The sequence below is a fragment of the Myotis yumanensis genome, unplaced genomic scaffold (assembly GCF_028538775.1).
Source record: "Myotis yumanensis isolate MYYU_CA2020_CCGP unplaced genomic scaffold, mMyoYum1.0.hap1 SCAF_11, whole genome shotgun sequence".
In the NCBI taxonomy this organism is placed as follows: domain Eukaryota; kingdom Metazoa; phylum Chordata; class Mammalia; order Chiroptera; family Vespertilionidae; genus Myotis; species Myotis yumanensis.
The window spans coordinates 63,467,475-63,492,907 of NW_027223762.1; the positions used below are offsets into that span (position 1 = coordinate 63,467,475).

General features: G+C 43.4%; 1 protein-coding gene across 3 annotated transcripts in view; it reads right to left on the bottom strand.

Annotated features, from left to right (window-relative positions):
* Positions 1 to 693: 693 nt before the first annotated feature.
* The window catches only part of ZC3H6 (zinc finger CCCH-type containing 6), a 57,241-nt gene continuing 32,501 nt past the window's right edge, over positions 694 to 25,433 (bottom strand). For all 3 annotated transcript variants that reach the window (XM_070429745.1, XM_070429747.1, XM_070429746.1), the window contains exons 6-12: positions 21,744 to 21,860; positions 21,025 to 21,138; positions 13,590 to 13,697; positions 12,942 to 13,195; positions 11,892 to 12,382; positions 10,863 to 11,096; positions 694 to 3,720 (exon numbers count right to left, since the gene is read on the bottom strand). In XM_070429745.1, coding sequence (XP_070285846.1) covers positions 2,258 to 3,720; positions 10,863 to 11,096; positions 11,892 to 12,382; positions 12,942 to 13,195; positions 13,590 to 13,697; positions 21,025 to 21,138; positions 21,744 to 21,860 — 2,781 coding nt within the window. In that variant the 3' untranslated portion in view covers positions 694 to 2,257. The remainder of the gene's footprint in view (positions 3,721 to 10,862; positions 11,097 to 11,891; positions 12,383 to 12,941; positions 13,196 to 13,589; positions 13,698 to 21,024; positions 21,139 to 21,743; positions 21,861 to 25,433) is intronic.

A 25,433-nucleotide genomic window follows, 5' to 3' on the forward strand; every position in this document is an offset into this window, starting at 1 on the left:
AAAGTAAGTCCAAACTTTCTTGTAAAATAGCTTCTAGGACAGTGGTTCTCAACCTTCCTAATGCCACGACCCTTTAATACAGTTCATGTTGTGGTGACCCACAACCATAAAATTATTTTCATTGCTACTTCATAATTGTAATTTTGCTACTGTTATGAATCGTAATGTAAGTATCTGATATGCAGGATGTATTTTCATTGTTATAAATTGAACATAATTAAAGCATAGTGATTAATCACAAAAACAGTATGTAATTACATATGTGTTTTCCAATGGTCTTAGGTGACCCCTGTGAAAGGGTCGTTCGACCCCCAAAGGAGTCACGACCCACAGGTTGAGAACCGCTGTTCTAGGACATTAGCTGATGTAATATGGATTCAAGGATACTGAGTAAATGAACATTATTATTTGCATTAATGATTTTTAAACTTTACTTTTTAATTAACTTTTTAACATCTATTTTAGTAGTAAAAAATATCTTCTGTTAAGGATTTGGATTACATTTTAGTCTTTAACAAAGATATATATATATATAATCTATACATAATGGCGAAGATATATAATCATATATATGTATAATATATAACTACTAATATATATGATTATATATATATATATATATATATATATAAAATCTTGTTTTCTGTCAGTTTTATTCATTTCAGTGACTTTTCAATTAATAATAAAGTTTGTTTGAACAGCAAATCAGAAAATACTTTCTATGGTGGCTTTAAACTGCATTTTTAACCTAAAAATATTATCCAGAGCCATTTTAGACAACAATGTAGATGAAGTATAAATAGCAGAAATTCACGTTTCCTTGAACAAAGTGAGCTTCTTAGGTTGGCAGAGTCCTGTTCACTTAACCCTTTGGGAGCACAGGATCCAAGCAAAAGGTAAAGGGTTAGGAAGTGAACATACAGGGCAGGTTTTAACATTAAACCATAGGTTCCTAGAGAAATATTTTGCTGTATATTTTTACATCACTTCTCAAGGACAGCTGTTCACTCAAGGACTGATATCCATCACTTTCATTATCTCTTGTGAGGAAATGTTCCTTTTCAAGTTGCTGAAATTGTTACCAGCAAACACTGTCATAATCTTTCAGTTCAAGACATCAGTATCAGTATAAACTGCTTCCATTATAAATAATAAATGCATAAAGCAGGTAAGGCTGCTATTATTTTAGACTACAATAAATACACAAGAATGAATATGTTATTTTTTATAAAAATGCAATTTCTAACCAATTTAGGGGATTTCCAAACTCTGCTATAGAACGCCAGTCATGTGAGATCTGAAAGTTTTTTTATTGGTAGCCACACAGTTGACTACAATATCTCTGTGTTTTCTTGCTATTTAAAAAAATATGGAACCTGGACACTTAAAACATTATCAATGCAATAATCACGATAGACTTTCACTGAATCTTTTAAAAGTGTGTAAAAATTGCCAAGGTCATGATGAATACAATTATTGTAGCTATATCATTTGAAGAAGTAATATAAATTATGCTGCTAAAGACAAAACACATGAGCACACATAAACATCACCAGGTGACAGCAGTAACTCATAACTATTTAATATGAAAATTAATTGTAAAAAGGTATGTCAGAGAACTTGGGAATTTTCACTTCAGCAAAACAATCTACTTATATATCTCTAACTTCTATGATACAATAAAATATTTTTTAAAAGATATGACATTCAAATGCTTCATTTACACAAGTAATATTGCCCACATTAATAAAAGTGATGCCCTTAAATATGAACTGTTCTGCTAACTATGATTTAAAATGTTTTATTTCATTTTACATTTTTGTTAGCAGTTATCTGTTGACAGAGAGGATCCTAGTCAAAATACTGTTTCCCAAAAGTAATATACATCATATTGCTTGAAATGAACAACCATATAAAAGTGGTAATCATTTATCTAAACATTGATTAAGAAAGACAACTGGCATATATTCAGGCAGAGTGTCCAGTTCATGATGGTTTATTTACAAAAAAAGTATTTTTACTGAAGCTAACATGATATATAGGTTTCTATGTCATTTGCTACTGTCTCTTAAATTTATAAAAATATTATATAAAATACCACAGCCTTTAGAGGATATAACTTCATGTGGTTCTGATACTAGCAGCTGAAAAGTGTTCATAATTTAAAAATAAATAAACTATAGAGGTAAACCAGTTACAAAACAGCGAGGACTGCGATGGTCACGAGACTGAAAAGAACTGCTTAATTACACAGTAGCTAGCAAAATGGTGAAGCAGTTGGATCAAAAGTTTTAAAAACCTCTTTCAGAGATTTGTCATCTGTTTCCCCACTGGGGTCATCCTCTGGGGTGGGGCTCAGCTGTCCCAGCTGCCTAGACTGCCTGGGATCGCTGTACTGGGGTCTCATTAAGCCTGTTAACGCCTGCACAGGAAGGCTGTGCACTGCGGGGACCTGGCCTGCACAGGAGCTGCTGGGGACATGGGCCGGTGCGTCGGCTGGCCCATGGACAGTGGCCTCCGCGTCGGCAGTGATTTTCTGTGGCAGGGCTGCTTCTCCAGGAGCGCGCTCATTTTTGTCACTGCCTTTTAAACCACCACTTTTTTTCTGGTTCTCTGCATTTTCCGTTGCTGGCTCTGGAGCAGATGATGAGCCAGGCTCCCTAGGGTCATACAAACTAATACCACTGAGAACTGAACTTGGAGTCCCCAGTGGAACACCAGCTGAAGGCGACAGTTTAGGAGTGTAGGGAGGCAAAACCCCAGGCCCAGAATCGCTGGTTACTGCCGCTGAGGGCTGCGATGCACCAGGGCTTAACCTGGCCAAGTGAGGGGCACACTTTGGTGTATGTGACTCCTTCGTAACTGCTTGCTGAGATACTGTGCTGTGCAGTCTGTGAAGTCTAGGATCACATTTTTTTTGTAGCCTGGGGTCTCCCAATTTACTTGCTGAACTGTGCAAGTCCCCAAATGGTTCCAGGTAGCCTTCTCTGCTTGTTGTGTTAATTTTGGCTTTGACTGCCAATTTTGAATCTAGGGGTACTGTGCTTTGATGGAGATCGCTTTTCGAATTCCATAGCCTCTGGTCAGCTATAAGAGGGGGCAGAGGTAAGCTGATTGAAGAGACAGGGTCGGGTTTTGGTAAAGGGACTGGAAGTAAGTCCTCTGGAGCCCACACGATGTGTTTTGCGAAGTTGGGCTTGGTGAGTGTGATATCCATTTTAATGTGACTGAACTGCCTCAGCTGTGACCGTGGGTCCTGGAGCACTGCCCCGGGGGGAGAGTCCAGGGGTATTAAGGAAGCCTTTTCTCTCAGTTCTCGTTCTGTGTCCTCTTCCTCATCATCTCCTCTCTTGTGTTTGATGTTAGCGCCGGAATGTGCATGATGTAAATCGCACTTTGCTGCACCAGCAGAGGAGCTCACCTGCCCACTTCCGTTTCCTCTTGGTTTCCTGGGATCCCACACGAGTCTGAGACCCTGTGCGGGAGACTCAGAAGACTTTCTAATGTCTTGTCTTGGGATGGTCCTAAGTCGAGGGTCAGACACCTGGTTCCCTTTACTCTTCTCTTTAGCAAGTCTTGGATCAGTAGGAGTGCCGAGTTCCAAGGAAGACTGCTGCTGGCTCCTTAAAGTTTCTGTTTGTTTCTGTAACGTTTTCAGGATTGCCTTGACACTGCTCCCTTCTTCCTCTTCACTACTGGAATACCAGTTAACAGGATCATCTAAATGCAGACAAAGACTTATTATAAAGAATGAAGCATGCAGATTCGGTCTGAATTAAGATAAAAAAGCACATGCTATTTCTGAAGTCTAACTTCAAGACAATGCATCATAGTCCCTGGCCAGTGTGGCTCAGTTGGTTGGGCATTGCCCCATGTGCCAGAAAGACAATGCCATCATAGAAATGCTAGGGTTTCAACACCGGAACAAGGCAGCATGTGGTATGATGACCATCAATTTGGTTATCACACTCTGGAAAGAGAGAGCTGGGATACTGGGACATGTGTAAGTCCTTCCAGCCAGAGAAAGCCAGGGCCTTTCCCGCCAATTGGCCAAGGGAACTCAGAGTGTGTGTGGTGTAACAGGCTTCAGGGAGAAGGCAAAATACTCTGGGGACAGAAGATGAAAAGGTTTTGGATCTCCTTAATTCAAGTAATCCTTAAGCTCTGCATTTATTTTGATAGCAAGGGAGAGATATAAAAATATGTTTGGAAAGACAACATAGCACTAATAATGACAGTTAAGGAAGCCATGGGAACTGAGCAAATGAGGGGTGAGGTGCAGAGCCTTAATTTGTATTTTACATTTTTAGATATTTGACCTATGTGACTATATTAGCTATTCCAGCACTAAATTAAAATTATCAAACAAAACTAACGCCCTAAAGTTTATATACTTGACCTTTATGAGAACACTTTGGGCCTTACTCCTAAAGTTTTTTTATCCCTCATATCTTGCGCACAATGAGTAGAAGGTATGATAGGGTGAGTCTCCTTCTTCTCCATTCAGACACATACAGGTCGACACTAAGTTGGAAACACACACACACACCCTAGAACAGTGGTTTTCAACCTGTGGGTCGAGACCCCTTTAGCGGTCAAATGACCCTTTCACAGGGGTCACCTAAGACCATCCTGCATATCAGATATTTACATTATGATTCATAACAGTAGCAACATTACAGTTATGAAGTAGCAACGAAAATAATTTTATGGTTGGGTCACAACATGAGGAACCGTATTTAAAGGGCGAGAAGGTTGAGAACCACTGCCCTAGAATATCCCAGATCAATAGACCATTGCAGATATTCTTCTTTTACCTCCTTGCACTGCTTACTAATGTGTTTCTACCTCATGGAACTTTAGTGTTACCCTCTTAGTTTGAACAGAGCAGTGCTCACAAAGTAAGCAATGGTGTTTAGGGTGGGGATGTGTCTTAATATAGAATACACTATGTCACAATAGCAAAAGGTTTTTTTGGGTCTCAGGGTATGGAAAACAAAGTTTAGATTCTAGGTCTCTTTCCTTCTTCTCTTGGACCTCCAGGAGGCCTAGAGCTGGGCTTGCAATTCATTTTCAATATTTCTGTAGAGTAACTTTGCTCCTCACAAAAGTTGTTACCTGACCCAAAGAGCGAAGATGCTATTTTATTCTCACTTTCATATGAACATATTTAATAAGCAGTCAAATCCCTTTTGGAATGAGAATGAATATAGAACAGAAGGAAAGTAGAATAGCAGAGGCCAACAGGCAGCAAATATTAGACAGGAAATGATGAGTAACAACTTTTTATCAAGGGACAGATACAATTTAAAGGCATTAAAATTTTATGAATATACCAACAAATACACAAAAATCCTAGCTGGTCAAGACATTTTCTGTATATAGAGAAAACAACCTTTATAAAACATCCTCAGTTGTATCTACACTAATAAAAGAGAAACATGGTAATTGGCGTACAACCGCTACCCTTCCCATTGGCTAATTAGCGAGATATGCAAATTAACCACCAGCCAAGATGGCGGCTAATTTGCATACTGCAGGCAGGGCCCGACAGTGCCAACCGCCAGCTTGCCTCCATCCAGGGCTGGCGGCAGAGGTCCCTGCCCTCATCCGGGCCTCGCGTGGAGACCTGGGGCTGGCGGGTGAGACCGAGGTGTTCAGCACCCACTCGGCCCTCATCCGGGCCTCCCGCAGGGAACCTGGGGCTGGCCTCCCGCGGGGGACACGGGGATGGCTGGTGGGACCCCGGTGCTCCGCACCCGCTCCACCCTCATCCGGGCCTCCCGGGGGACCCGGGGCTGGCGGGTGGGACCCTGGCAATCGGGCACCCGCTCCACCATCATCCGGGCCTCCCGCGGGGAACCCGGGGCTGGCGGGTGGGACCCCGGTGCTCCGCACCCGCTCCACCCTCATCTGGGCCTCCCGCGGGGAACCCAGGGCTGCCGGGTGGGACCCTGGAAATCGGGCACCCGCTCCACCCTCATCCGGGCCTCCCGCGGGGGACCCGGGGCTGGCGGGTGGGACCCTGGCAATCGGGCACCCGCTCCACCCTCATCCGGGCCTCCCGCAGGGAACCTGGGGCTGGCGGGTGGGACCCCGGTACTGGGCACCCGCTCTGCCCTCATCCGGGCCTCCCACAGGGAACCCGGGGCTGGCGGGTGGGACCCTGGCAATCGGGCACCCGCTCCACCCTCATCCGGGCCTCCCGTGGGGGACCCGGGGCTGGCGGGTGGGACCCTGGCAATCGGGCACCCGCTCTGCCCTCATCCGGGCCTCCCGCGGGGGACCCGGGGCTGGCGGGTGGGACCCTGGCAATCAGGCACCCGCTCCACCCTCATCCGGGCCTCCCGCAGGGAACTTGGGGCTGGCGGGTGGGACCCCGGTACTGGGCACCCGCTCTGCCCTCATCCGGGCCTCCCGCGGGGGACCCGGGGCTGGCGGGTGGGACCCCGGTGCTCCGCACCCGCTCCACCCTCATCTGGGCCTCCCGCGGGGGACCCGGGGCTGGCGGGTGGGTCCCTGGCAATCGGGCACCCGCTCCACCCTCATCCGGGCCTCCCGCAGGGAACCCGGGGCTGGCGGGTGGGACCCTGGTGCTCCGCACCCGCTCCACCCTCATCCGGGCCTCCCGCGTTTAACCAGGGGCTGGCGGGTGGGACCCCAGTGCTCCGCACCTGCTCCACCCTCATCCGGGCCTCCCGCGGGGGACCCAGGGCTGGCGGGTGGGACCCCAGTGCTGGGCACCCGCTCCACCCTCATCCGGGCCTCCCGCGGGGGACCCGGGGCTGGCGGGTGGGACCCCGGTGCTGGGTACCCGCTCCGCCCTCATCCGGGCCTCCCCGGGGGACCCGGGGCTGGCGGGTGGGACCCCGGTGCTGGGCACCCGCTCCACCCTCATCCGGGCCTCCCGCAGGGAACCCGGGGCTGGCGGGTGGGACCGCGGTGTTCAGCACCCACTCCACCCTCATCCGGGCCTCCCGCCGGGTCCTGGGGTTGGCGGTGGGGCAGCAGCTATCAGGTACCCGCCGGGGTATTCCCTGTGCTACCGGCCGGGCGGCAGCAGTGATCCGCCGGCTGGTGCATCCCATGTGCTACCCAACTCGGGCGGGCAGGTCACGGGCATGGCGGGTGGGACCCTGGCAATCGGGCACCCGCTCCACCCTCATCCGGGCCTCCCACAGGGAACCTGGGGCTGGCGGGTGGGACCCCCGGTACTGGGCACCCGCTCTGCCCTCATCCGGGCCTCCCACAGGGAACCCGGGGCTGGCGGGTGGGACCCTGGCAATCGGGCACCCGCTCCACCCTCATCCGGGCCTCCCGTGGAGCAGCAGCGGCAGTGGCAATAGCAGCAGCGGCAGGAGCAGCAGCGGCAGTGGCAATAGCAGTGGCGGCAGTGCCCCCGACCTGCCCGCCCAGGTTTGAGCAGCCCCAAGCTGCAGTGCTTTCCATCAGTCCACGGTTGGCGCACACGCATGCAGGTGAAATCACCAGCGCCTGCTTTCCCACAGGCCTGAGCCCCTCAGGCCTGTGGGAAAGCAGGCGCCCTGAGCTGGTGATCCCAAAGGCCTGATAGCCCGGCAGTGGAGGCTGTGTTGGGACTGGGGAGTGGTGAGCAGGCAGAACATGGCCCTGATTGGGCCAGTCGCTATGATGCCCACTGTAGCCAGCACACCACCTGATCAGGGGGCCAGCAGCCAACCTCGCAGCCCCTCCTCCCTGCAGGCCTTCCCCTGATCAGACTCTCCCATCCACATCGAGAGCAGGGTGCTCAGAGCCTGGACCCTTCCTGGCAGCCCCGAGTCTCTGGGGTTAAGAATTCTGATGGCCCTGCCCAGAGAGTAGAGGTGCCTGAGGGGCAGGGACAGGGACCACAGGCCTCCAGGGAGCACCGCAGAGTTGGCAATGAGAGGAGAGGGCCTGTGAAGGGGGAGAAGGTGAAGCCAGTGGACATCAGCCCAGAATCCAGCCCTTCCCCTCCAGAGGCAGCAGGACCTAAACCCCAAACCCCAGCCAAAATTGGAAGAGCCTGAGGGAGCTTCAGGAAACTCTACGAAAAGCTGCACATTGAGAATGAGAGATTTCGTGAGGCCCTGACCCAGACCATGCTGCGGCTGGAGCAGCTCAAGGTGGAGCTGGAGCACGCCATGCAGAGGCAAGAGCACTTTGCAGAGAGGCCGGCCATCCTGGAGCTGGCGAGATTTGAGTGCAGGGCCCTGGAGTGCAAGGCCGCTGAGCTGGAAGAGGAGCTGAAGGGCCTGTCCAATCTCCGAGCTGACAACCAGCGCCTCAAGGATGAGAACGTGGCCCTGATCTGCGTCATCAGCAAACTGTCCAAGTGACCCCGGAGGACTTGCTCCTGCACCCGCATTTATACAGCTGCTTTTGCCACATGCACCCCTTCCCTGTGTGAACATGAGTGATAGGGCTGTCGAGGAGTCTCTGAGAAGCCATAACCTTCCTTGAGATCTCCAGGTTAGGAGGGGAGGACAGAGCCCCCAGGAGCCAAGGGGGCCATCTGAGGCCAGGTAGGGGGACCAAGGCTGCAGGCAGGAACAGAAAGGAACTAGGGACCAGGAAGTGCCAAGACCAGTAGCCAGGACCAGAGTGGTCACCCAGAGGTCCCCTCTCACGTGTGCTGCCACCAGTCACCCCTCCAGGCCCTGAGCAGGGATCCGAGAATGTGCCAAGCATCCCGCCGGCCTGGGCCAGGTGAGCCTGTAAATAGGGTCTGTGTGCAATAGGGAGGGATGTCTTCTATTTTTTGCTGCCCCCTCCCCATCGCTCTCCTGGGCAGGGGGAGAAGATCTTTTTCAGACATAGCATAGGCACCACAAATTAAAATTGTGGAGTTGCCAAAAAAAAAAAAAAAAAAAAAAAAGAGCAGGCTGGCTGGCCAAATACCCCCTCTCTTCCCCCCCCCCCCCCCCCGCCAGCCACATCCTTGACCAACCTGCCCCACCACAATAGGCCCATAGCCCCTCCCCGTGGCTATCTGCCCCTGATTGCATCCCCCCACCCCAAGAGGGGGCAGGGCTGGGCTGCCAATGTCCTGCAGCCCCTCCCCAGGTTGGCCCCACCCTTGATCCCCCCACTCCAAAAGGGGGCAGGGCTGGCCAGCCAATCTCCTGCAGCCTCTCCCCTTGCCCAGCCCCACCCCAGATTGCCCCCCCCCCCCCCCCCCACTGCAATCTGGGGCAGGGCTGGCTGGCTAACCACCCATGGCTCTTCCCCCAGGCCACTGGCCCTGATCGTCACCCCCAACCCATTTGGGGGGGGTGGTTGCCCAGCCCACCAACCACAGCCCCTCCCCATGGCCAGCCCCACCCCTAATCGGCCCCCCAACCCCAATCAGGCTGGTGAGGGGGGGGGCAGTTGGGAGCAATCAGGCCGGTGGCAGGGGGTAGTTGGGAGCAAACAGGCTGGCAGGGGAGGCAGTTGGGGGTGATAAGGCCAGCAGTTGGGGGTGATCAGGCTGGCAAACAGAGTGGTTAGGGGCAATCAGGCAGGCACGCAGGCAGGTGAGTGGTTAAGAGCCAGAGGTCCTGAATTGCGAGAGGGATGTCCAACTGCTGGTAAAGGATCGGGCCTAAACGGGCAGTCTGACATCCCCCAAGGAGTCCAAGATTGGAGAGGGTGCAGGCCAGGATGAGGGGCCCCCTCCCCCCAGTGCACGAATTTCGTGCACCGGGCCTCTAGTAATATTATAAAACTAGAGGCCTGGTGCAAGAAATTAGTGCACTGGGGGGGGGGGGGGTTTGTCCCTCAGCCCAGCCTGTACCCTCTCCAATCTGGGACCCCTTGGGGGATGTCTGACTGCCGGTTTAGTCGGACATCTGGCAGTTGCACATCCCTCTCACAATCCGGGACTATTGGCTTCCAACCGCTCACCTGCCTACCTGATTGCCCCTAACCACTCTGCCTGATAGCCTGATCACCCCCTAACCACTCCCCTGCCAGCCTGATCGACGCCTAACTGCTCCCCTGCTGGCCTGATTGCCCCTAACTGCCCTCCCCTGCCAGCTTGGTTGCCCTCAACTGCCCTCCCCTGCAGGCCTGGTCCCCCCATAACTGCCCTCCCCTGTCAGCCTGGTCACCCCTAACTGCCCACCCCTGCCGGCCTGGTCCCCACCCAACTACTCTCCCCTGCAGGCCTGCCCCCCCAACTGCCCTCCCCTGTTGGCCTGGTAACTGCCCTGCCCTGCTGGCCTGGTCCCCCCTAACTGCCCTTCCCTACAGGCCTGGGCCCCCCCACCCCCAACTGCCCTCCACTGCAAGCCTGGTCGCCCTCACTGCTTTCCCCTGCAGGCCTGGTCACCCTCATTGCTCTCCCCTGCCGGCCATCTTTGACCACGTGGGGACAGCCATCTTGTGTGAGGGCATAATGGTCAATTTGCATATTATCTCTTTATTATATAGGATCTTTTATCATCTAGAAAAGTTATTTTCTTGCTTATGAAAACATAAAGCTCTGTGAGACTAAAAAGTTGACTGATAAATGGTTGTTGTTTTTTTAAATGAAAGTTTTAGCACTTAAAGGAATAAATATAAATTGTACAGGAAATTAAGTTATTAGGTATCCCTCACTTCCCTGTGATGTTAAGTAAATGAAGAATTAATGTTACTGTATTTGAAAATATAATGAATATTTATGTAATAGCTTGTAGTTACCTGTTATAGTTTTAGATAGTTATTAATAAATTTTATGTTTCTCTCTCATCGATATTTCTAACTCTCTATCCCTCTCCTTTCCTCTCTGTAGAAAATCAATAAAAACATATTAAAAAAAACAAAACAAAAACATGGACGCAGACGCTTGTATGACAATATTCTTTGCAGCATTATGAAAAAATAACATGACATACCTTCTTCTTTGCTGGGTGCCCTCTGAGGGTGGGTGCTGCTTGGTTCTTCGTCTTCTTGGTATTTCTGAGTAAGTCTGACAAAAAGAGCTCTCTGCACTGCAGGGAGGAGGCCTGGTGCAGGCAGGGGGTCATGGCCTGTCATGTTGCCACTGCCATCACACCCACTCCCACGGTTAGGTGAGTCTTGAACAATGGGAGGCTGATGCTGAGCAAACTCATCATGCCACATCCCATCTGCACATAATAAAGAAACAGACATTGATTCAAGCACAGTATTCCACGAGAGAGTACCACTGTGAGTTATAAGAAATTGTAGCCCTACTAATAATCACATTTGATTAGAAAATTATTATGTGATTGTAAATATTTTTAGAAGTTATCTAAAGTTCTATTGTTAAAAATGTTTGGTTAAATTTGAAGACTTTCCTGGTGTTGCTCGGTGGTTAGAGCATGGGTCCATGCTCTGAAGGGTCTCGGGTTTCATTATTGGTCAAGGGCATGTGAATGGGTTGCAGGTTTGATCCTGACCCTGGTTGGAAGACAATGTGTCTCTCTCACATTGATGTTTTTCTCTTTCTACCTCCCTTTCTCTTTTCCACTCTCTAAAAATCAGTGGAAAACATATCTTCGGATGGGAATTAACAAAAGAAAGTTAAAACATATTTAAGGTCTCAATTTCATCACATTTTACTTCGATTTATTTGTTTTCACGTAGCTTTATTTAAAACATACTTATTATCCTTTTAATGAAAGACAGGACTCTAGCCGAACCGGTTTAGCTCAGTGGATAGAGTGTCGGCCTACGGACTCAAGGGTCCCAGGTTCGATTCTGGTCAAGGGCATGTACCTTGGTTGTGAGCACATCCCCAGTAGGGGACGTGCAGGAGGCAGCTGATCGATCTCTCTCATCGATGTTTCTAACTCTCTGTCCCTCTTCCTTCTTCTCTGTAAAACATCAATAAAATATATTTTTATAAAAAGACAGGACTCTAAATATTTAGCTTGAGGTATTCTGAAAGGTACACTTACCACTAGAGTTACTGGGTGGCTGAAAATTAGGTGCACCATGCTGAGAATAGTAATTCTCATAAAACTCAGCGGGGTTTTGTAGGGACTCATAACTGGTGCTGAGCTGCATTTCACCAGAACCTTGCACGTGTGATGAGCCTGGAGAACCGTGATTCTCTCTGGGTACTTTCATCATGTGTTCTGGAAAGCCCGGACAATGGTAAGCACCACTCATACTTGGTACTGACAAAGGTCCATCTGGTTGAACAATTACTCCAGCTCCATGTGGACCGGGTGGCAAAGGTGGGCTCTGTGGCACTGGTAGGCCAGGAGGTCCTGCACATGGATGATGTCTAGGGGAGCCTGAGTGCATCACAGGAATACTGTGTCCCTGAGACATATTAGGTTCGGGACCTGGACTTGACCCAGAACTGTAGATATGTTGAGGATGTGGGCTGCTTTCCTGATATTGTGGTCCTGGTGGCGAGTCACTGCTATAAAATGCTGGTGGTCTGTAGACAGAAAGAATAATATTTCTTAGTTCAAAGAAAAGAGGCAAAAAAGAATGTCACATTTTTAAATGGTTACATGTGTTTTCCATATCAGAAGAGAATAGTCTGCTTCTAAGAAGGCATTTATTTCATATCACCTATAGTAACTGGAAGGACCAACATATGCATTCTGCCTGTGTTTTAGCCCATAGTTTTCTAAGTTGCTGCTTATTAACTGTTGTTCTAAAATCATATTCATTACTGCTTTTGAAAAATGCAGAAAGTACAAAGACAAATAAGAAACACCCCTAACCCATCACCCAGAGATAAATGTTTTGACTGGTTCTCTTCTAGTCCTCATCACTGTGAGGAGGTTCTAGAGCTAGCTCAGGATTCTATAGAGAAAGCCAAGAGGAGGCAGCAGAGGACGGGCAGGAGGATGTGGAAAGAAGCAATCAGGTGTGTGCTAGACAGCTGCTATCTCTACCTGAGCTTACGCACACGATTAACATGGACACAAGTTAGTTTCTTAGTATTTCTAGGGAGAAAATGCCACCGTTTTTTGAAAATGTTAACTTACTTCTTCCCAATCTTATGTGCTAAGTCCACAGTAGGTTTTACAACTATTTCAAAAAGAGATGGGATTTTCTTGAAATCATCAGAGAGATCTGTCTGAAAGTCATCTTCAGGATCAGAAAAGGGAAAGTGCTCTGCTGGGGTTGGCAGGAGGCCCACTCCTGGAGGTGGTTTGGGAAGAGGGGTTATGCCACGCTTCCTAAGTTCCTCTAACTCTCTTTCATCCTCATTTGTGGGGTCCTCTTCAGTGTTCAACACCTGAAAAAAATTGGCAAAGATTACCACATAAAAACAAACTATCTTCCTCACATTTAACATTGTGAAGAGTTCAGTAAATTAGTTCTATTAATAGGAAAATGTAACATTAAGCTGGATGGGTCACACACAAACTCATTTTCATAAAGAGAATGAAGTTCAAAGAGGTAAAGGATATTTCTCAAAGTAAACTAGCTTTTTAACAGCAAAACAATGATGAGAATGAAAGATTCTTAATTCATAGCCCAATATTCTGCTTTTCTAAAACACTGTATTAATGAAAAATGAAAATAACAAATCCCTGACTTATGAGCAGTTTTATAAAACACAATTCAAGTCAAATGAATCTGTAGAGAGACTTAATAATCAAGGAACAAAAACTTTGTTCCTTACTTACTTTGTCCAAAAGTTTCTTCGTTTCTTTTGTCAAATCATCATGTGAAAATTTACACTTGTCTCCTTGGTAACATTTTGCTCCACTATGATAGAACTTGCATGGAAATTCATGTAAATAAAAATATTAAGGAACAGACCAAATAAAATAAAATTCTAATATTTTTAAGCCAAAAAACATAACTGTGCTGAATCAGTAAGACTCCATAATTATATATTGTACTGAATTTTCTATAATCACATCAGATAATTTAAGAGGAAATATTTTAGTTATGCTGCAAAATATTCAAAAAATTTAAAATCTCTCTTACTCTATTAAAACTAGAAAACAATTTTAAAAGAAATATAATGGTTATAGTATTTATAATGTTTATGCAAGCCCTGTTACTTTCCACAATAAAATAAAATATTATGCAGAACAAATACATTTTATAGAAAGAACTTATACCTATGAAGAATAACGGGCTTGATATGTCATGTTAAAGTTAACTCAACAATGAGAGCTACAGGCTAGTCTGACTTAAAGGGTAGTCACCTAAGGTTCTGGAGACAAAATTCTAAAAAAAATATTAACTCTAGAAGTATGGTGAAAAGTATATCATTTTCACATGGCACATGTTCAGAGAGAATTCCTGGATGGTTTTAGAAAATTTATTACTATAATTATCACACTGATAAGTTCAAAAGAAAAAATTACACGATTATCTTAGCAAGTGCAAATGGCAACTAAATCAATTCAAAGTCCTCATTTGATTTAAAAAACTCTTAGTAAAGTAAGAACATACTTAACTTGATTTTTTAAAAAATCTATCTTAAAACCATAGCCAGAAGCTAAAGCAAAAGGCCATTATCATTAATATTGTGTACTATGTCTGCCATAATCATCACTATTTAATATTATTCTGGACATGTAGCCAATACAATTAAAAGAGGAGGTATAAATTATCATATTTACAGATGGTATGACTGTGGGGAAAACTGTAAGGATAGACTGAAAGCATTTAGAAACAGAGTAATAAGGTGTCTGGTTTCTAAAGAAATATGTCAGATCTGAAAAAATGTTTTCTTTTTTTATTGAAGGGAGAGGTAGAGAGAGAGAGAGAGAGAAACATCAATGATGAGAGAGAATCACTGACTGACTGCTCCTGCACACCTTGTACTGAGGATTGAGCTTGCAACTCAGGCATGTGCCCTGACGGGGAATCGAACCAGCAGCCTCTTGGTTCCTGGGTTGATGCTCAACCATTGAGCTACCTGGCCAGGCTGTTTTCTTTTTCTTGAATAAGACATATTTATTAGAACATTTTAATCAGGAAAGGAAGATTGTTTGCCCTACTAATTATTAACCATACTCTTATAGAGGGGACTGGTCAAATAGTAGTATAGAAGCTGAACTGTGCATACAGGGAAATTTAGGCTCTGGTAAAGGTGCCATTTTAATTCACTGAAGATGAGACAATGAGTTAACCATTTGGAAAAAATTAGATCCTTAATGCACATCATATATCAAAATAGAATCCGTATGAAGTAAATGTTAAAGATACAACCTTCACAATCATAGCTCGATCAAATTTTTAGAAAAATTATGTTTAAATGTATACATCCATCCATTCACAAATGCATACATCCAGTCGTAGGAAAAAATCCAAAAGATTTTATGCCATATTGTTAGAATAATTATTCCTGAAGAATGAGATTACTTGGAATTTTTTAAAAAGTTAACTTGAGCTGAAGAAACCATGATGGCGGCATAGGTAAACACCGGAAATTGCTGCTTCCCACAACAAATTCAAAAATACAACGAAAAGACAAAACAGACATCATCCAGAACTATAGGAAGCCTGGCTGATTGGAAATTCTACAACTAGAAGGAAAGAGAAAAGCATACCGAGACTCAGAGGAGGTGTGGAAGTAAAGTGCAGAGGTACAGAGGCTCGAGCATGCGCAAAAAGGGGCTGGCACCTGAGGACGCGGCTGTCTTTTTGAATCGGGAGGGAGTCACAAGCTCCCGACTGCTCTGAACTCCATTTCTGGGAAGTCTCTGGGGACCCAGGACTCATATGGGGAGAAACTGGACTGTCTGGCAGCAGGCAGAACTTGGAACTTGAGGGTGGCTTTCCCTCAGAGGTGCTTGCAGCAATTACCGGCACACTGAGACATGGGGCCCCTTAGGGCAGGGCTGAGGATCAGCCATAGCTGCTTGCTCCGCCCTGTTGATTCCCTGAGACCCCACCCCACCCAGGCTGCAGCAGAGGCTTTTGCATATGAATGCCCTGGCCCAGGGGTCCTCAAACTTTGTAAACAGGGGGCCAGTTCACTGTCCCTCAGACTGTTGGAGAGCCAGACTATAGTTTAAAAAAACAAAACTATGAACAAATTCCTATGCACACCGCACATATCTTATTTTGAGGTAAAAAAACAAAATGGGAACAAATACAATATTTGTATTTGCATGTGGCCCGCGGGCTGTAGTTTGAGGACCCCTGCCCTGGCCCTTTGCAATCTGAAAATTACCTAACAAATTGCAGCTGGGCCAGACAGACCCAGAACTTACAAGAGAAGGCCCAAGGTCCCACAGCAGCTTGCATTGCTTCACAGCTGGGCCTCATCTGGGCACCTCCAAACCCCCAAAAAGGAAGGGGAACATGCAGATCTCTTCGTAGCTCCTGCTGGGTAGCCTCAGGCAGTGGCTAAATTAGCACTTCCTTAGATCCAAGAGCCAGTGTACCCAGTGGTCAGAGTGGGAGCATCCAGATTACAACTCCTCAGATCCATAAGGGACACACTCAGGGGGCAGACTCAATGAGCACCAAAGCTCCACTGAAGCAAGTCTTGCTCCAGAAGGGTGTCTTTAGCACAGAAGTTCTCCCACTGCAGACACAGCTGATTTTCACAGCCAATTGGCCTGGAGGTCAATTCCTCCCAGTGATACCTACAACAATCAAGGCTTAACTACAACAAGACTACAACAAGACTGTGCACAAAGCCCACAAGGGGTGCACCAAGAGTGTCCACCTCAGGTAATTGGGGAGGCTGAGCCACTGGGCCCTATAGGACACCTAGAACACAAAGCCATTCTACGAACATAGAGAAGTATAAAAAATGCGGAGCCAAAGAAACAGGTCACAAATGACAGAAAAGGAGGAAAGCAAACTACTGGATGTGGAGTTCAAAACCATGGTTATAAGGTTTTTCAAGAATTTTCTGGAAACTGCCGATAAATTTAGTGAGACCCTGGAGGATATGAAAAAAGACCAACTAGAAATTAAGCATACATTGACTGAAATAAAGAATAATATACAGAGACCCAATGGCAGACAAAATAATCCCAAGAATCAAGTCAAAGATTTGAAATACGAAGAAACAAAAAATACCCAACTGGAAAAGCAAAAAAAAAAAAAGAATCCAAAAATATGAAGATAGTGTAAGGAGCCTCTGGGACAACTTCAAGCGTACCAATATCCGAATTATAGGGGTGCCAGAAGAAAAGAGAGGACAAGATATTGAAAACCTAATTGAAGAAATAATGACAGAAAACTTCCCCTACCTGGTGAAAGAAATAGACTTACAAGTCCAGGAAGCACAGAGAACCCCAAACAAAAGGAATCCAAAGAGGACCACACCAAGACACATCATAATTAAAATGCCAAGAGCAAAAGACAAAGAGAGAATCTTAAAAGCAGCAAGAGAAAAACAGTCAGTTACCTACAAGGGAGTACCCATACGACTGTCAGCTGATTTCTCAACAGAAATTAAGCAGGCCAGAAGAGAGTGGCAAGAAATATTCAAAGTGATGAATAGCAAGAACCTACAACCAAGATTACTTTACCCAGCAAAGCTATCATTCAGAATTGAAGGTCAGATAAAGAGCTTCACAGATAAGAAAAAGCTAAAGGAGTTCATCACCACCAAACCAGCATTATATGAAATGCTGAAAGGTATTCTTTAAGAAGAGGAAGAAGAAAAAGGTAAAGATAAAAATTATGAACAGCAAATACATATCTATCAACGAGTGAATCTAAAAATCAAGTGAATAAAAAATCTGATGAACAGAGTAAACTGGCTAATATAATAGAACCAGGGGCATGGAAAGGGAGTGGACTGACAATTCTTGGGGGGGAAGGGGTGTGGGGGTGCAGAAAGAGACTGGACAAAAATCATACACCTATGGATGAGGACAGTGGGAGGGGTAAGGGCAGAGGGTAGGGTGGGAAGTGGGTGGAGGAGAGCTATGGCGGGGAGGGGGTGGGAGAGAAGAGGAAAAACTATAATAATCTGAACAATAAAGATTTAATTTAAAAAAAGGTTAACTTGAAAATTATCAAACATATGCCAAAGGAAAGCAAATAATACAATTATCTCCCTTAGACTGCCTGTGTAAGTTCAATTACATCACCTGGCAATTTTGTGAGATCTATGCCACCCCCATACTCTCCTCAGATCTCTCCATCAAAAAACACTGGAGTATTCAAAGCATAATCCAAACACATTTAATCTGTGGATATTTCCATGTTTATTTCAAACAGATAAGGAATATTTTTCTTAATAATCACAACCTATCATCAATATGAAAAATTAATACTTTATCTACTACCCTGTCAATATACAAGTATTTTAGACTGTTTCAAAAAAAGCTTTTTATAATTGCTTTGTTTAGATTAAGATCCAAACATGGTCCACAAATTGCATCTGGTTAACACTTGGAGTGCGGGAAACGAGTTAAGTTGGCTCGCGTGAATTGCGCATACTCCGAGGGAGCCGTCTTTAACTCGGTTCATATAGATTTGCGGTGGAGTGCGGGAAACGTGTAAACTCGGGCCGATTGTAACTGCGTATTACCAAATATTTGTTTGTAATCCACCCTTTTGGTGGATGGAACAAAACCAAAAGACAGAGCCATCTTATATTTTGGCGGGAAATTCACCCGCACTCCAAGTGTTAACATATATCTTAAGTTCTTTAGTTGATCTATAGCAGTTCCCCTCCCCTTTTATTTTTATACTAGAGGCCCAGTGCATGAAATTCATGCACTGGGGGGGGGGGGGGGGTTTCCTCAGTCCAGCCTGCCGCCTTTCACAGTCCGGGAGCCCTCAGGGATGGGAGGCAACCCAGCGATCAGGGGAAGGCTACACCCCCATCACACCTCTGCTGTTGCCACTGCTGGCAGTGCAAGCCTCAGCCGGCCCTGGTTACCTGTGCCTCGGGCTGGCCCTGGGCAGCTGGGCAGCCACCATCTGAGGCTTGCTTGTACCTCAGGCCGGCCCTGGGTGGTGGGGTTGAGGGAACTGGGTGCCGTCATCTTTGAGGGTGTGGCAGTCAATTAGCATATTCCCTCCTTATTGGCTGTGGGTGCCACCATCTTTGAGGGCGGGGCAGTCAATTAACATAATCCCACCTTATTGGCTGCGGGTACTGCCATCTATGTGATGCTGTGAGGGTCAATTAGTATAATCCCTCTTTATTAGATAGGATCATTTATTTGTTAATTTTAATATTTGTCATTGATGTCAAAATAAATACTCCCGATTGCATCAAGAGGCATTTGATGCCCAGTTGTTTCTTTTTAGTGTTAAGGCTGATGGGTTGGAGTAGGTGTTGTCAGTCCCATTCATCAATTACAAAATTTCTCATCAACTTTTCATCTAATGGTTTTAATAGCCATCAGTAATCACTGCCCAAATCGATTAATTCACCAAAATATGCAAAATGGTAGGATCTATGTCAGAGGGTGAAGTCGTGTGTAATTGTGCCAACACAGCTCTGCTCTTCTCCACAAGGGTGACCCCATTTCGAATTCCTGTCAACAAAGTCTGAGTGTGTCTATTTTATCACAGCCTTGCTAACAATCTTTGCTGTCCCTTTTTTTGGTGGGGAGGAGGGAGAATTTTTGCAAATCCCGTAAATGGTACAAATACTGCAAATGGTATCTTGGGCATAGATAAATTGTACTTCTCTTATTATGAACTAGAGGTCCAGTGCATGAAATCTGTGCACAGGTAGGGTCCTTAGTGGCTGCCGGCTGGGGCCTCCCTTCTTTCTGCACCGCCCCCTGGTGGTCAGCACATGTCACAGCGAGTGATCCAAACTCCCAGTTTCCCAGTCGAACTCCTGAGGGGGCACTTTGCATATTAGCCTTTTATATAGATAGGATTGAGCATCTTTTCATGTTTTGGATCATTTGCATTTCTCTCTATGAATAATCTGTATGTCTTGCCCCATTTTTCTTCTCAATTTTTAGAAGCTCATATATCAAACTTTTTGTGATATAAGTTGCAAACAACTTTTCCCATTTTATTATTTATCTTTTACTTGGCTTATGTCAGATATTTGTATGTAAAATTAAAATTTTCTATGCTGTCAATTTTTCAGTCTTTCCTCTCATTGCTTCTGGATTTTAAGACATACTTCTGTTCTGGAGTATAAAGGAACCCACCCACACACTCCTCTGGTATTTGTATGGCTTTAACTTTACATTTAGATCAATGATATCAGGAATATTTTACTTTCTTCTTTTACATTATTTTTGAACTCGACAAGACTATTTTAAATTATATCTGGAAAAATAAACATGAGAATCTACCAAAGTCAAGTGTACTGGTGAGGCAGAAATAATCTCATCAAAGCAGCAGAGATAGGAAGACGAACAGACCATGGGGCCAAACAGAAACTCTAGAACAAAACCATACACATAACATTTCATCATAATAAAGATGGAGTTTCAGTTTGAGGGAGAAAGGCTCCATTAGTCATCAAAGGCAGTGAAAAACCAGCTTTTCTCTCTCTCTCTCTCTCTCTCTCTCTCTATATATATATATATATATATGAACTATAAACATATAGTAAATACCAATTTGAATTTAGATGTATAGATTTCTAAAGAAAGAACTGAGGAAGAATATACAGTGATAATTAGGGGTAAGATTTGATAAGACTCTGATTTTATAATGTTTAACAATGATAATTTATTACTTATGAACCTAAGTAAAAATAATAAAGTCATAACATAAATACAGTATATCCCCAAAAATGTACACACACACTTTGAATAATTATAAAGACAGTATTTATTAAAATACATTTCATTTTCAAAATTGAGCTATCAGCTGTTAAAGCATGTATACATTTTTTAGGGACACCCTGTATTTTGCCAACTCTTTCAGGAACCCATGCTATTGAAATATATATAAGTGTATATTAAATACAAAGTACCTTTATTTCACAGATTTTTCTCCACAGGGATGTTATTTATTTCATTTCCCTAAAGAAAAAAACTCAGCTTGCCCTTCTAAAGTACAAAGGCTGACTAGACTTAGTTTGTGTAATGTGTTGTTTTAAATTTAAAATCAAACTAGGCTTTCTAGGTTGTACTCAGAATTTTTCAAACCCTCAATGATTTTTCAAACCTCAATATTTTGGTTAACATATTTTCAGTAAAGGATATTATGCATGTAAATGCAGTTCTCCCCTTTCGTACAATATCCTTGTAAATAAAATCTGCAGATCTCTTTCCTCTTCTCCAACTCTGCATCATGATCAAATTTACATTGATCTCCCTGTTCCAAAAAGAAAAGAAAGGAGGAAACAAAGAGAAAAAAATAAACAACTGAATTGAATTTTCTCCATGGCATTTCATAGCGGAACTATGGTTCTATCTTCAGTCTTTAAATAATGAGCTAATAATCCAAACAATTCCTTAAGAGTTTTTGCCCAAGATGGTGGGTGTAGCTACTAGTATGTGCAAAGGCAGCACAGTGCAGGCTCAGGGGCATCTGCCCACTCACCATGTCTAGCTGAGCTACTATGGGGATTAATTTAACCATCTGGTGTGGCCGTGTTTACCATGGGTCAGTAATAGTAACCACTTTCTAGGGTTGCTATAAAGATTCAAACATTTAATATTAGTAATTCACTTTGAACAGGACTTGCCACACAGCCAGCACTGTGTTTATTAAATAAAATCTAATTTCAACAAATTACATCAATATCCCAAAATATAATTAAATGAGTTCTGATGAACAGTATTTCCATTAGATGCATTGTGAAGAACCAGTTTTATTACAACTAAATGAGAAATGAAAAAAAAAAACACCCAAAAAAGGTTTAAATTTTAAAGAGCATTTTGGAAGTGAAATGATTTATGATACCCCTGTGAATTTACCTTAATACATCTCCCTTCCAGAAAGTATTTACAGATTTGTTTTCCTTTGTGTTCCACTGTGTGCTGATTAATAAATTCCTGAGTCATCACCTTCCATTTTTTCCCTGGTTTATTATACTGCAAGAAAAATTTTTTATTTAAATGCAACATACATTAAATAGGTACTAAAATATACAGTCAAATGAATCTGGAAAGCAGTTCAAATTCATTATTAAAAGTGGGCAAGATGGGACATTCTGAGGTTACTCATTTATTTGGAGATAAATATGCCTTCTAGTGAACAGCGTATGCTAATAGTGGTTGCAAAGAACCCTATTTCTATTTTAAGGAGAATGTATAACTACATTTTAAAGCATAAAATTATGAAAATCTTGAAAATTAACAATAATACTCCATTTTGGCAAAGAAACAATAAAATATAGTGTTGATAAGTATGTTATAAAAGACTTAAAATTTCCATATTGTTTGACACAGAATTTGTGCTTTATAGAATTATTCTAAAGGAATTATCAGGAAGGCACACAAAGATTTATTCATAAATATAACAACGGCAGAATTACTTACATAGTAAAAAAATATATATAAAAACCACCACACCAAACAAACAAAAACCCTAGAAACATTCTACACATCCAAAATGAATCCCAATTTTATAATAAAAATAAAAGACAAAAAAATATACCCCACTTTAATAGTGTATGTCTCTAGATGAATCTCTTAAAAATTAGATTATTTTGTACTTTCTTTAGAGAAAAAAATCCTCAGTGAAGATGTATTACCTTTAATTTATAAATTTAAAAAAAATTAAGGAAAAAAGTGTATGATGGCAAATCTCACAGCCCTATGTTTTCCTTTGTTCTCCTCAGGTGCCAACTTGATTTCTGTGAGTATAGGAAGACTGAGTCACGACAGGGGATGGGGCTTGGCCGTGCTAAGACTGCCATTCATGTGGCCATGAAGCAGCACTGTCCACTGAGCGCCCCTCATGTGTGTGCCTGGCACACTGTAGAAGTGCAGTGACTATTTGCTCTCCTGATTTGATTACAGTTTCCCTTTTCCCTCAATTTACTAGAAGACAGAGAACAATATTGCACAATCTACTGAAATAGGAAATTGCCTCAAAGCAAACACTTTGAGCAACAGATGGCCAGATTTACACCTGATCCTCAATGCTCAGAGCAGAAATATCCATTTTACTGTAAGAATTCTTTTAAAAAACACAATACCAAGAAAACATAATCCTTGAGGTTCTTTTTAAAAATATAAGTATACCTAAATTGCCCCAGGAGAGGATAAAAGTGTCTATACTTTACTCTTATGTACCACTGAAAATATCTTAAATCTATGTAAATTTGATTTACAAACATTTTCTATTTCTGGCTCACTTAGAAAAAGTAGATATAAATGACCAGCTCACATGTGCCATCTGTATAAAGAATCGTGGTTATAAGGAAATAGACAGCTGAAGAGAGTTCATTATGCAAAGCCAGTGAGCCAACCTGAGAAATATACTCTGAAATTAAACAGTAAAAATATCTAGTGATTATCATCAAAGAACCCCCTAAAAATGCACCAAGCAGTACGTAGGCTTTATTAATTTAATGCTGTATGTACTCTCACTTTGTCTCTTTCTGTCAGTCTATGTTACTTTCGAATGATATGCCTCGGTGTTTTAATAGAGGATTGTAGTTTTTGTTTTGTTTTCCAGTTTAGTTCTGCTTAAATGAGTAGAATATATCTCAGTATACATAACTATGAGAACTCTAACTATAATCAAGGTAATCTAGAAAACCTAAGCAACTCTAACAAATACAATTTTAGCACAAAATAAAGTGCCCAGAAGATCTGATCTTTCAAGTTTGAGCCTACAGAAGGACCACAAATGTCCTCTTATTAAGTAAAAGCTGAAAGGACGGCAGAAGTCACCGGTTTATCATCCTCACAGATAATGACAACTGCAGATTAGAGAAGTTAGTGATTTACCAAAAGTCACCTGGCACATTAGCAGCTCTGCAGTAACTCATACATCTCTTAAGAAAACACAGACTCAAGAAAGAAGGAGAGAAGGGAAAGGTGAAGGGAGAGAAGAAAACGCAACCCACTACTGGGTCTTCTAAATTTACTCTAAAGCATGTATTATATTGGTACAACGAACAAAAGCATAAAAGATTTTTAAAAGTATATAAGGAAGAGAAAATGGAAGGATCTACCAGGAAAAGAACACATATTTATGGAAAATTTAATAGCTACCATAAAGACTAAACAATTTTAAGAATTTTATGGCCAACAGAATAAATAGTAAGTCTTTAAAATCCAGGAAAAGTTTGCTTGTTCTGTACCCTTGAGTTTTCAAGAAATTAGTGTAGATGTGCAGGTATTCCTGAACTTATCTGGCCTCTGGGGCTCTTATACTTCCTCAAAAGACTAGGATGGAAGTGGATCTATGCCAGCCACTCAACATGTCCACCCAACCCTGGATGGGTCTGACCATGAGCACTCTCACCCTTGTTTCCAAGATCACAAAAAGAAATCTCTCATGACAACCAATAAATGGATAGTCGATGACATATTTTAATCTCAATAAATAAAAAATAGTCTAAATCTGATGACTGAAAAAGAATATATTCTGATTTTCTATTACATGACAAAGAATCTTTTAGTTGTAGGCCAGATCTGTAAACATCTAAAATGTTAGCTTGAAGGGGCCCTTACAGTTAATTTAATACTGTTATGTATTCTCATTTTAGCAAACTGAAGCTCACAGAGACAGGCAGAAACTTGCTTGAAGCCATGCTTTCCTGGAAGCTATTTTTCCCCAGGTATAGAGTAGGTAATGCATGTAAAAGAGGGCTTACTTAGAAAGTATTCATACTAATTTGGTCTAGGGAGTGCAGCACATTCTGGAGGTCAACTGGTATAGAAGATGGACAGGCAGGTTAGAATCACCCAAAAAGATTTTTAACAGTCTATAATGTTCAAAGTTACTATTCCACAGAACATGAACAGGCTTACTTGTGCCTAATCTGAGCAGAGCCCTTAATATGTCAATGATGACTGAAAATCCTAAGGGAAGAGTGGTATGTGCAGAGTTTCACAAATTTATCTGGGCCTCAACTTCCTTTTTTAGGCCACACTTACTAACATTTCCCTAAGTAGTATCTTAAGGAGTACATATTAAGAAATCTTTACCCATTATCTTTAAGTCCAGATATCAGAAAACCAAGCATTTTAAATTACAATATATTGCTATCCCCTTGCTCTCAACTAAGGTTGCAGCTTTATAACCCACCCTTATCTGTGAATTCAGTCAGACCTCACTGGATCTTTGGGCAGAATACAGTAGCTATACAGTTGAAATGTACACATCTGAGTTCAAGTTAACATATATTTATTTGCTATCTACCATATGGGTAGTTCATTAATTCATCTTTCCAACCATTTATATTTCCTTTTCTTCTCTTTTAATGCTTTCAACTTCAGTTAGCTAATTTACTACTGTCTCTCTTCTTGGCTTGCTACATATTGAACTATTACCATTTTATTGCCATCTGCATCTGGCGAAGAAAACTCCTAGGAAAGGAAAGCCCAACAGAGAACAGAACATGTTTTTGCTTTCCAAATATATCACTGTTATTTTGAACTGCTTTCAAACATATCAGTATTATTTCAAAGTCACCTAAATTTGCATCT